This window comes from Mustela putorius, unplaced genomic scaffold (assembly GCF_011764305.1).
Source record: "Mustela putorius furo isolate JIRA1106 unplaced genomic scaffold, ASM1176430v1.1 tig00003869_pilon_pilon_pilon, whole genome shotgun sequence".
Lineage (NCBI taxonomy): Eukaryota > Metazoa > Chordata > Mammalia > Carnivora > Mustelidae > Mustela > Mustela putorius.
In genome coordinates this window covers 2,605,311-2,618,904 of record NW_025422021.1, presented here as the reverse complement: position 1 = coordinate 2,618,904, position 13,594 = coordinate 2,605,311, and the positions used below count along the sequence as shown (strand labels likewise).

General features: G+C 33.3%; 1 protein-coding gene across 2 annotated transcripts in view; it reads right to left on the bottom strand.

Moving 5' to 3' along the window:
* CWC22 (CWC22 spliceosome associated protein homolog) overlaps positions 1–13,594 on the bottom strand; it is a 59,522-nt gene that overhangs the window by 19,338 nt on the left and 26,590 nt on the right. For both annotated transcript variants that reach the window (XM_004768957.3, XM_004768958.3), the window contains exons 5-12: positions 12,371–12,616; positions 9,392–9,520; positions 8,304–8,472; positions 7,856–7,909; positions 5,738–5,873; positions 5,435–5,641; positions 5,274–5,336; positions 956–1,060 (exon numbers count right to left, since the gene is read on the bottom strand). In XM_004768957.3, the coding sequence (XP_004769014.1) occupies positions 956–1,060; positions 5,274–5,336; positions 5,435–5,641; positions 5,738–5,873; positions 7,856–7,909; positions 8,304–8,472; positions 9,392–9,520; positions 12,371–12,616 (1,109 nt within the window). The remainder of the gene's footprint in view (positions 1–955; positions 1,061–5,273; positions 5,337–5,434; positions 5,642–5,737; positions 5,874–7,855; positions 7,910–8,303; positions 8,473–9,391; positions 9,521–12,370; positions 12,617–13,594) is intronic.

The window sequence follows — 13,594 nt, the reverse complement described above, 5'->3', positions numbered from 1 at the left end:
TAGCCTGATAATTTGGAAGAACTGTAATTTATGGTTAGAAATTTAGTCTCAGAAAACACTGGATCATCATGACAGACTAGATGGGTCCAGTATAAATATGCGTATTTGTCAAAATTTTCTCTTATCTAATGCATGACAACTTCTCCTATATTTAGTATTTCTTATTTGAACAGTATTTTCACGTAAAGAAATTCTAAAACTAAATATAGTACACAGGAAATGTTTTAAGTAAGAAAGACACCAGAAAAAAATTGAACTTATTTTTATAAAATATGTTGTAGAAGAATAATTACATCTTAGGACAGAACTAAAATGTGTTTTGCCCTAAAAGGGAGAGACATACTTTTAATATTTTCAAATATGTAATTTAAGTAAATAATGGCCAGTCTTATGTATGTTCTGATGTTTTAACTAAGATTTAACTAAAATAAAGTTCTGAGCTTATTTTTCTGTGAACTAAAGCAATCGAAGCTGAAGAAGAACATCATGCCTGCTTTGTGCAGACACAGCTTTTGGCCTCCCCACTCTATTTTGCCAAAATGAACAGCAAATAAATACTTGGCCATTTTCATTGGTCACATTCATGTCTGGGTTACAGAATCACATGCACTCAACACGAATGCATCTTTTTCACAGGCACTTATACTCAAAGGCATAAAATGTGAAATTAAAATTATGCTGATATTACAAAATGATTTCCTTGTTTAATACTTTTAGAACAGAGTTTTTCAACCTGAGCAATACTGACATTCTGGGCTACAGAACACTCTGTTGTGGTGAGGGCAGTCTTGTGATTTGTAGGATGTTGAACAGCATCCCTAGCTTTCACCCACTAGAGGCCAGGAGCAGCCCCCAGCACTCCACAGATTGGGAACCACTATTTTAGAGGACTACTTTAGAATTAATTTAATTTCAGAGTATTTCACAATATTACTTGAATGAGCTATACTTTTACCTTCTTCATCTTCTTCTCCCTCTTCATCTTCTTCTTCCTCTTCCTCTTCACTACTTCCAGCATCTTGGTCTGTGTTTGAGTCACTATCTCCCTCATCAAGAATTTCTATCAGAACAAAGTATGGGAAAATATTAATGAGCAAGTGATACACGTGAATCTCATTCTGAGAAGATAATTCTCAGTTCACCAAAATCCACAGTGGCTATAGTTTATCACCCAACAAAGTGAGCACACGGGCCTGTGGTATTGTTTAGGTGGTCAGAGAGCCATCTGTATCATTCTTCTGCCAAGCAGAAAATGGTCATAAAATAAGGGCAGGAAAACAAGAACAAAAACAAGTAGATGAAGTTTTCCGAAAGAGCAAGAGCACCAGAAAAACAAGTTAAGATTGGAAACTAGTACACTGGAGTCAAAATATTATTAGTTCAGCATCAGAAAGAAGACAGTCTGTTATACAAAACTAAGGTAGATATAGAAAACAAGAATTTAGGCTATGAAAGACAAAGGGAGAAAAAATAATTGCATAATTTAGTGTTTACTTTAAACAGTAATGAGATTTTTATTCTAATGTGTACCTATTAAATAGAATATTATAATTAATCTTACAACTTTCCATATCAGAAACAGAAGTCTAAAAACTTTAAAAAAAATTGGTAAGATGAGCACTTCACTGGAAAATCACTTCTTAAAATACAGCTTACAATAGAACTGGGTGAAAACAGTGATGTAAATAAGAGACTACCTAAGGCTAGTCCTCACATTAATAATAAACAAATGAAAAAAACTAGTTATATTTTGCCCAATGGTGTGTACTCTGTTGATCTGATAAAAGATTTTACAAACCCGTCTAACACTTCACTTCTGCATTTCTTTTAAAATCGGAGTTTCTAAAATAAAGTTTTAGGGTGAACTTACTTTTAGAGAAATTCTAATTTCTTATATTTAACTAAGCATTATAAATCAGGAGACACATATAATATTTAATGCTATCAGAAAACATCATACCATGAAAAAAAAAAACATTTTATTCAAACAAAGAGCTGTCATTCAGCCCTTAGCTGACACAAAAATCCCAGGAATATCTCTAACAAATGAGACCTCAAGAAATAATCTGAAGTGTCTAGTTTCCTATTACATAATGTGGCTCAGACAAGAGAGGAAACTATTTAGTATTCAATAGTAGGAAGACAGGCACTCCTGCTGTCTTCCCAAATGCTGTAAAACCTAAAACACAAATGCACCTGGGTCACGCTAAGGTGCTAATTACTAAAGCTGTGCCCGCTTCCTGCTGTGGCCATTTTTTTAATGCCAGTTCTAGAAGAACATTTTATGAAAGAATGAAGGTCAAATGAATTGTCTAGTCATTTACATCATCCTCTCCTCATCTCTCCACTTAAGAATCTACTTACTGAAATCACTTAGGCAATGACAACTGTATTTCACTAACTGAATGAAGCAGCACTTTCAAGCTGTGGTCTGTGAGTCCCTGGGGGATTGGTTAGGCCTGTCAGGTGGTCTGTGAGGTCACAATTATTTTCCTAACAACACCCGGACATTATCTGCCTTTTCTCTGTGTTGCCATCTACAAGGGTCTGAAAGCAATGGGAGTTGAAACCACTGCAACCTGAGCACAAATCAAGGCACCAGACTGCACCAGCCGTCACTGTGCTCTTTACTGCCATGCTGTTGGAGGCGGGAAAAGAGCCAGTTTGACCTGAGGATGCCCTCGAGGAGGAAATAGAAAACCACTAATTTCACTGAATCTCAGTTCTGAAGGGTAAGCACAAATAATCTGAGTAGCAAAACATGAATTCATACACAGCCTTTCTGTTAAAGACAGATGCACAATGGTAATGTTTTCCTCAAAGAAAAGCACTTGTGTGACTCTTTGACTTGTAAGGTCAATTAGTGAAAGAATGGCTGGCAAACTAGAATTGTTAGGCATTTGGCAGACATTTTCTCAAAAATAAACAAAGTGAGATTGTCACTTCAAAGAAAATAATTAACAGTACTTACTACCATTATAAAATACGAGTTCTCAAGAGAAAATTAGAATTTTGGAGAACTTGGATCCATTCCTGTGAGCTTAATAGTTTCCTAATACTTAGACTTCTCTGATGAGGTAGGTGGGAATACTAATAAATGTGATTTCTTGATACTGTGTTAATGTGTTAATTTAATTTTGATAATGTTAAAACGTTAACACTTAGAAGATATGCATAACTGATGAATGGGTATTTTCTAAATGACCAATGGAACATGCTGCAAAATCATACATGGGTAAAAGATGCACTCAAAGTGACAGGCCAATGGATTTTAAGGTAACAGAGTATGAAAATTCATGAATATTGTTTCAGGTTTCACACTGCAATTAATCTTGAAGAAACAATTAGCTTTTAAATACTGGCACAGTATTAAGGAAGAATATACATACTATCTGAAAAGGTTATTAAAATGCTTCTCTCTTTTCCAAATATATATTATCTATGAAGCTCAATTTTCTTCATATACTTCAATGAAAACAACCTATTGCAAAAGATTGAAATCACCAACAATATGAAAATCCATTTCTATTAAGTCAGACATTAAACTGTATAAAATATACAAAACATGGCATTTTTCTTAAATTTGTTTCATCGAGTAGTTATTTTCATAAAAGTATGTAATGTATAACACTGTTTATTACTCTTTGAAATGATTTTGATATTCTCAGTTTTAATTTCTAATAAAGTAAATGTCGACAGATGTAACTCACACAAACAAAGGCTCTTTGGGGTCCTAAATAATTTTCAAAAGTATAAAGGGAACTTAAGTTCAAAGAGTTTAAGTGCTACAATAAAGAAGAGTACTACGTTCCTGGCATTGCTCAACCACAGATATCCTAAACAAATGGATGTGGAGTTTCCAAGTTAAAAAATAATCCTACTAGGTATGATAAAAATTCCATAAAACCATTTAGAATCTTTGAGTGATACTGTAGAAAAAGAAGTTCATAAGAAGGCAAAATGGGTCTAGGGAATTCTCCATGTTTGGAAACTAAATTGTAATAGCAAAAGGAATCTGGCTAACGCAGTGAAATGCCCCTAGGAAATTGGCACCTAACGAGAGCAATCTACTTATTATACCAGATTTTTAGAATAATGTATAGAAATGGAAAGCTGCTTATACCTTACTTCTACTTCATTCTACTTCCAAGTCTGACTAAAGCCAGAATGCAGGAAATGACAGAGCTCTAGGCCTCCTACTGTCTTCCTGAGCTTTCAGAACAGTAAGTACTTCTCACATAAAAAAAAAAATCACAACTCAAGGGAAATGCACTCATAAAATCATAATTATAATTATATAGGTAGCCCTGAAAATTAGCTTTAGAAGAAAAACCATACAAATGTCCAAAAATTAAAAAAAGCATTGCCTAAATCCTTGCTCTATGATAATACAAAGCACTATATTTTATTTATCCTTAAACAAGCAAGTAACTTTATATCAAACAAGTAATGTGTACCAGGTCACTTCTCTAGTAATGGCACAGACAAAATACAAATCAAAATCTGTCCAAAGTTAGTGCTTGTAATATACTGATGATGTACATATGATAATAATAATCAATTCACTAATTTATTGAGCACTGATAGCCTATCTGGAATTATGAGTGATTTTATCAGGATTATCAATCTGCTCTCAAGAAATAATGAAGTATAGCACTTTATAATAAAAGTATAGCATCTAGTTGAATCTTAAATCAGACATCAATTTAAGCACCAATTCTTAAGTGGTAGTGAAGTTAAAATAAGGGCTACTAGTAATATATGAAGATTTCTTTTTTTTTTAAAGATCTATTTACATATTTTAGATTTATTCATTCATTTATTCTATTTATCTATCTTAGAGAGCGCGAGAGCATGCACAGATAGAGGGGCAGAAGTAGAGTGAGAAAATCTCAACCAAACTCGCCGCTGAACACAGGAGTCTGCCACAGGGCTCAATCTCAGGACCCTGAGATCATGACCTGAGCCAAAACTGAGTCAGACCCTCAACCGAGTGAGCCACGCAGGCACCCCAATATGGACATTTCTTAAGAGGAATGAGACTTAAGCGCTGTACAATTTAAATAGAGGAAAAGAGGAAGGGGACAATGAGGTAATACCACAAACAAGAAACAATAATGAAAAGAAAAATAATGTATGGGAAAACAGTGAAGAGAATGGCATCATAATAGCAGAGATTTCATTAGGTCAGTGATTTAAGCTTTCCTACCAGTATTACATATCTACAAGAATTGCTTCTACTGATCCAAAATAGATTATAAAATTCCACATACCTTTCTTAATAGCTTTGTACTTCTCTTCATTCTCCATAAAATTAGGATCCATCTTGAAAACATCTTAAAAAAAATTAAAAATTATTTTTCTCTATTTACATTTGTTGGTACCCTACTTCCCAACTCACCCTGTAGCCTGCCCCTCCCCAACTCTAACTCACTAAGAACATCTTCTGGATTATAGTCATCCTCCAAAGGGAGCATATGGGTAAACTGATCATCTTCTTCCACTAAGTCAAGGCCTTCTAGGATAACCGGGTGGTCCTTGAATCCATCCTTCCGTACAGCAAACATCACTTCAATCATATACTGAACTCTTTTGTCAATTTCAGACTCATGGAGAATGTTTCGGAGGCGCTCAAATATAGCTAAAGTTAAAATGAAAGAAAAAAGCAATAAAATAAGCAAAAGATATTATAATACTCAAACAAAAGCTCAATATCAAACCAAGGTAATATACTTACCATTGATTCCTCTTGGTGACACTTGTGTTAATTTGAGGCCACATTCCTTGAGAAAACCAATAGCTACTTCAACACTATCATCTGTTGGTCTTTCTAGGAGCAAAGTGAGCATCTCTAGGCATAAAACTTCATGTGCCTTAAATAGAATGAAGACATATGGAATTGAGAAAATGCTTTAACATATATTAACCTACTATTGATAGTAATTTAAAAAATTGGCAAATCTGGTTTTTGCAGCAATAATATTATACATATGATGAGCAAAGTTTTAGAATGCATACAGAAATACTCCAAATATGGGATACAATTTTTCTTTCACTCTTATTATGTCTGTTAAAAATTTCCAGATGACCGTTCCAAAAATCTAAATTGATTACATTAAATACAACTACTTGATTTATCTCCAGAAGAAATAATTCTTATATATTATATATAGGAAACAATAAAATATCTACAGGAAATGCCATAATTAATTTCAAAATAGAAGTTAAAAATTACGCTATACTTTTTCTAATGCCATTCTTCACAACCACAACTCTATATCCATTTCCTAGTTCATTCTATCAGCAATTCTGTTATACAGAAAATAGTTCTTAAAGAAAATATCTGGGACTCAAGGAAGGTTTTAAAATACTTCTCTCTCTCTTTTTTTTTTTTTTAAACTAAATCAAGTAATTGACACTGGCCAAGTTAAAAATGTAATACTTAAAAACAATGCCAGGTAGGATGGGAATAAAATTCTATTGAGCAGCTTTGCTGTGAAAAGGAAATGTACTAGGAAGCATTTTCAAGCCAACAGTACCTACGTCTTCCTAAGGTCAGATACTTTTTTGAGATGGGGAAGTACATAGTCTAAGTCTTAACTTAGGAAGACCCTCTTTCAATTGAGCACAACATCTAAAATACATATTGCTTTTATTTTGTGGTATGGTGGGGAGGTCTAATAGTTTTAGTCTTGTATCAGAGTGATAAGAAAATATTGCCCTGTACCACAGCTGGAAGACCTAACATAATTAACATTTTAACAGTTTTGTGGCAATGCCAAAAATATTTTCAACATAAATGAATACACATTCAAAAACCAAAACTTACTTTCTGTGCTTTCACGTAGATATGTGAAATTAAGTCCCCATGGTCTTAAGAAACAAGTTATCATTGTAATAATAATTTAACTCATTACGTTAAAATCTAATGGGTTTTTAAGAATAAACATGGGAATTTCATTTGGAAAGAATGAAAATAATGGTAAATAAAGATTGAATGTGACTTCAAAATTCTTCCTCTTATATGTAATTAAACATAATATATATCTGAAGGAAAGCTTTGAGTGTGAATAAGAGAAATCCTATTTTTCTTTAGTTTAAATAGAAGCTAATTCAAAACTCTCAAATTAAAAAAAAAACCATCAAATAGGTGAATGAATGAATACAAAATAAACATAAAACCTGAACATAGAAAATTACTTGCAATTAAAACAGATTAAAATTATTTCATTTACATTTTATAAATTGATTCTTTTTTTTATTTTATTTACTTATTTGAGACAGAGAGTGAGAGTGAGAGAAAGCAGTGAGAGACAGAGAGGGAGAAGCAGGCTCCCTGCCAGACAGGGAGCCTGATGTGAGACTTGATTCCAGGACCCTGAAATCATGACCTGAGCCGAATGCAGACGTTTAACTGAGTCACCCAGGTGCCTCTATAAACTGATTCTAAGAATATATGACTAATTACTACTTATTGCAGATAAAAGATTTTTTTATAGAATATCAGATCGTACATTCTCAACAATAGGTACGGGAGAAAAGAGTAGAGGAAACATTAACTTTATTGTCTTATAAATATGATTAAATTACATTCTTTGAAGGAATAATTTTTAGCTGAATAACCATGTACAACATTAAGAGTCAGATCAATTTGATAAAATATTTGTTCTGAGTTCCTTTTTAAATTTAAGAATATTAAACACATTTATTACAGTTTTAAAACTAAAATATCATCTAAGATTCTTTTCTGAAAGACCACAAGGCAAAAATAAAGATAGAGATGTGTCAATGAAGTGGCATCTAACATGTGATGTCTAATGCCACTGCATGTTACCAAATTTTGAGAATTACTTACCACATTTTGGTTAATAAGATGTGCCACAAATTTTGAAGCAGTAAGACATAGTTGCTGAAAAGTGAAGGTAAAGACAATTTAAACTATAAACTAAAATCAATTTTCATTTAACTACTAAATCTATAACTTATTTATTACATACTTTATTTAAAATATATAGCACACAAGGATAATTTTTATGATGTAAGAAAGTTACAAGACGAAAACTATTAAATGTGAAATAGTGTCATTTCTGGCTAAATAAGTATAATCTTACAGTTATAGCTATCATTTCTGTGGCTCACTGTTAGTGGCCAGAGATATTTAATGGAACAAAAAAAATGTTCTCATGAAATGCAGTTTTTAAAAAGAATTCCTAAGTAGCAATCAACATTGCTTATCACTATAGATACTAGATTATTAGTCTGTTTCTATGTAGCTGTCGACTTAACACGCCCATCATATATACCTTATCATTTCTTCGATAGCCTTTTCGGAAATTAAGAATTAACCTTTTAAGGATTAATTCCCCAATCTGTGGAAATTTTGAGTTGATAATTGCCACTAACGCTGCATAAACATGGGTGAAGATTGGAGAAGCACTCTGCGCTTGCAAAACAGATCTGGACAGCAGGCCTCTGTTTATAAAAGAAAAAAAAGTCAACAAGGTTCCACTTCTAATTCATTTTGAAATGACCATGGTTCTACATGCATTTGATAAAGGGAAAGATGCAAAGTTATTTCTAGCAATGTAATGACAAATAAGGCAGGAAAACAGTTTATCTTAATAGTTACCAGGTTTAACTTTGACAACGGAATCAACAGAGTAGAAAATGAAAAAAGAAAACCCAACTTATATAAACTGTGAGATCTTAAGCAACCCATATAGCCTCTGCTGTTTTCTGACTAAAACGGGGCACTCTACCTACCTACCTTTGAGGACAAGCTGCCTCTTGCTCAACTTTCTATATCCCCACAACATGTTACATCTTACTTTACTTGCTCCCTAACCAATGTTTTGGAAATGATAAATCAGAGTCATGTGAAATGACACAGGAAAATACCCTTCAGATTTCAAAATAAAAAAAAATATGACATATTTTTATTTCCTGATCCTTTTAAAATCACAACCAATTAAAACTGCACAAAAAATGACTGTCATTCCCTTTGGCTTTTCTAACATTGATCACTGATCTTTCATTTTTCTTACACCTTCCCACTTTTCATTAGAAATTTAAATTATATATACATATATAAATAAAATGTTCATTATTCCTTATGAGTTTAAATTATTGGAAGTATTCAGTAAACAAATGTCTACACAAAAATCATTATGTGACATCAGACCTTTTCAAAAGCAAAAACTGCACAATTTCTAATGGTGAAGTACAAGTTTTATGTTAGTGGCCATATATTTTTAAAAGAACTGCATTTTATATAATTACTCTCGACTACTATTGAAGTAGCACCATAAATCAACAATTATTGTCCATGTAGGTATTATGTTCCTTTGAAAAACTGCTATGAAATACTATAAATAAAATAGCTGATGCTTACCTTCCTCTAACTATGTTTTCTTGAAGAAGTTCTTGAATAATAATACCTATATTAGAGATGTTGACTTTGTTGATAAGACCATTGATTGACTTCTTTAGGGCCTCCCAGCTCATCCTCTGGTATGCTAAGCTAAAAAGAATTGATTTTAATAAACATGAAAACTTAGTCAACAATTACAGTAACCAGAGATTATAATAAGAACATAAAAAATACTTAGGCTCCCTTTGTTTTTAACATTATTTTCACAAAATGACCTCAAAGTGCAATAAAATAAATGACTATATGAATACTTAAACCTACATTTGATGTTCTGGATAAATGCTCAACTACAGATCACTTCTCTTCAATAACATAATAAAATTATATAAGGATATATAAGTATAATGTTTTGTTTTTACATCCACATATATTGGAAATTATAACATTATATTGGAAATTATAAGATTCAATACATACTTATTTTACATTATAATACTTCAGTTAAAATTGTCTTTAAATATTTTAAAATGACAACTTTAAAAAATTTTAAATTATAATATGAAGTATCCAAGTATAAGCCTTAAAAGGAGATTTTTATTATATACTTTTTTATAAAAGCATGATAAGGAAAACAAGATTAAATATTTTAAACTGTAAAGAAATGGCAATAAATACAGGAAAAGGGAGTCACATGAAATCATGGGGCTGAAGGACTGTTGTATTTTAAAGAACATGTCCACATTTAGGCAAGTAGTCCCACATCTGTATTGCTTGTTTTTTAACTCCGACCTTAGGCAAATAATTTAGCCTAACTAGATTTGTTTAGGTTTAACCTGGTAACACCTAAGGTCTTCTAAAGCTCTGTAATTCTATGGTTTTTATATTTATTTCTCCGTGGAATATGATTTCAGCTGTAGAGCATCTTATCTTTCTCATCTTCCTTATACTTCTCTGGTAGTCTCGTGAAGCTGAAGGACTTTTTGGAGTAATATATATAAATATATAGAATTACAAAGGATATCAATCATATTTAAAAAGGTTTCAAAGCATGCAAAGAAAAAAAGTTTGATACAGAATTCTATGTGGTTCTTAACACATTAAATAATAAGAAGTAGTGGTAGAACTAATAACTTCTTTAATTTCCAAGTAGCATGGATATAAGCAATATTTTCATATGTTTGCAGCAAATACTCTTGTTAATGCTACAGTCTGCTGCCTACATTCCTCATAGAAAGAAAGAAATGCTAAACTTTAGTTAGAGGAAAGTAAAAATAAAGACGCAATTTTTTCTTTCCATTTACTTTCATGTGTTGCCAAATTCTACCTATGCGCCTCTTGAAGGTATGTATATTAAAGATCCCTGTTCTGGAGTGGTATACTAAGGGAGGAGGAAGGGAGAGCAGTCTACACTGGTGGGAAGGGTATTTTATCACTGACATTGTCCTCAGCAGACAGTGAAGACAAAATGCAGAGGGATCTGCAGTTAATTATATTGTTTTTAAATTCCTTATAGATCATGTACTTGCTAAATGCCTGCGTTTGAGGTGGGTGCAACACTTCCAGGGGCCCCCAACCCCAACCCCTTGGTATGCTACTAGCAAGATCAATGGCTTAAAAACTAGCCTAATGAGTAAGACTGCTGATATATAATCACAATCTCTCCTATTAAACTTTGGTCAAACAAACAAAAACTATAATCAAGTACAACTGCACTTCCTTAATTAAGAAGCCTACAATTCTCCTGACTTAGTATCTACTAAAAGTCTATAGACTTCTCTTAAGAGACTTCTACTTCACCTTGTCCCCTTTAAAGACTATGAGCAGATTTAAACTGTATGAAATTATCTTCCAGGAATCAGTGTAAAATTACGTGTACTGGGGACTCTTCTCCACCCACTTTATTTATAAGGAAGTAAGAAAGACATGGCTTAATAACATGTGGTTATGTAATAACATGTGGTCTTTTATAATTAGGATTGGTTTGGGCTGGATTGGAGATTGTGACTCTCTCACTAACGCTGCCACCACTGCTTCCTCCTAAGAGCAGATAGCAGAAGGTCTATATGCTCACGAACTATTGCTAACCACAGAAGCCATCTCCAAACTCCTTCTAAATATAACACTGCAGGCATTATTACCATGTAATGGAATATGACACATATAGAGAAACTTACTAATTAGTTTTAAATTTAATGTCATCTAATGTCCTTTTCTAGCTCATAAATTTTAAAAATTTTATTTCAAATATTTATACTTTATATACATGACATTTCTACTTCAAACTAATTCATGAAGTAAATTTAGATTTCATTTATATAAGGGTCTCAAGTACTTTCAAGTTGCCATTAAAATACCTATGAAAGATGTGGGAATACTCTTTCTTGGCTCACTTTGAAATCTATTTTTCTCAAAGTCCCAATCTTTTGTTACCTAACTGGCAACTGAGTGACCATTTCAATCCTGGACCACACTTTCTGTAATTACCTTCTCATACCGCTAAAGAAAGAGGTCCTGAAAACTTAGCTATATTTTCATGTATAGCTCTTCTCATCTCAATCATTTTGAAAAGGAAGTGAAGGTGTTTTGAGGGTGAATGTTCATAAATGAATTTTGATTGTTTGCCTTAGCAAAAAATTACAGTCTGAGATGGTATGGTCTAAGAAAACTATGGAGTAGTGAAGATTCAGCTTCATTTCATAGATTAGTATAGGGGTTGGAAAACTACATCCATGACTCAAATGCAGCCTACAGCCCATTTGTGTAAAGAAAACTTCATAGCAAACAGAGCCACACTCATTTAAAGAAGTTGAGCTAATGTCAGGGCAAACAGTAAGTAGAGCTCCAAGGGAGCTTATGGAGTAAAGAAGAAAAACCTAATTTGAGGTCTCTACCACTGTGGACTAATAATGTAAACTCTCAATAGCCCATGTTAATTAGACCATGGTTGACTTTTTTCAGTGAGGGTATCATTACTTTATAAACTCAGTGATATTGACATGCCTGTTTTTATCTGTAATTTGCTCTTGCATCATCCTGAGCTTTGCAGGAGGAATATAGGCTCCACCCGTGCGAGTAAGAAGAGGATCCAGCTCATCTTTCTTCTTCTTTGCAGTAGGTTCATCCTGAGCAGAGGAACTCTGGGTTACTGATGGTTCTGGGCTTCTTCTCCCAGGAGTTGGGGATTTCCGAGACCTTTTACGATCCATATCTCTTTCTCTTTCTCTGCGTTTTTCTCGGTCCCTACTTCTGTAATATTAAAAATTTTTTAATGGAGAAAAGATAATATAAATTACATACATTACATTTTTTCAAAGATTTTTATTTATTTGATAGAGGGCATAAGTAGGCAGAGCAGCAGGCAGAGGGAGAGGGAGAAGCAGGCTCTCTGCTGAGCAGGGAGCCTGATGAGGGGCTTGATCCCAGGACCCTGGGATCATGACCTGAGCTGAAGGCAGAGGCTTAACCCACTAAGCCACCAAGGTGCCCTATAAATTACATACTTAAATGAGCTGCATACCAAATGAGCAAGACCATTTGCAGGCCACAAATTCAGACAAGGGCAAGTGGTGTGAAATGGTAAGGAAGTGCTTCATAGAAAAAATATAACTTAAACGAGGGCTTCAAGGCTTGACAGAATTTATACTGGGGCAAGGGTGGGAAGGTGGAGGATGAAGGAGGGCATTCTGCAACTAGTGGAGAACAGAGTAACTACTGGAAAAGGGAGTAGGATGTTCAAGTTATTAAGCAGTACTGTCAGGAAACAATAAAGTATCATGTATAATGGTAGTTGGCAAAATGAGCTTGAGTTAAGGTATGAAATTTTAAGACATAACAGACTTTAAGCTTTTTATAATAGTCAATGGAGACTCATTAATAGTTTCTGAGTATGAGAGTGACATGGAAACAATGTTTAAAGAAGACTGTTTAGACCATGATGTACATGATAAACTGTATAAGGAAGAAACCAGAGTGTATTTCTAATAATGGCAATTCAGGAATAAAAAATGTCCTAAAAAACTGTTAACATTTGAAATTACTTTTTGATAGAACTGGCATTTAAAACCTCAGAATATCAGAAATATCTGGTTATTTGAGATGGGAAAAAAATAACTGTTTTCCTGCTGTAACTCTTACTTGTACGTGAGAATCCTCTTTCTTGTAGGTGAGTATCCTTTCTTAAGGTAACATTTTTTAAAAAAATCAAGGTTACTATTCTCTAAAACT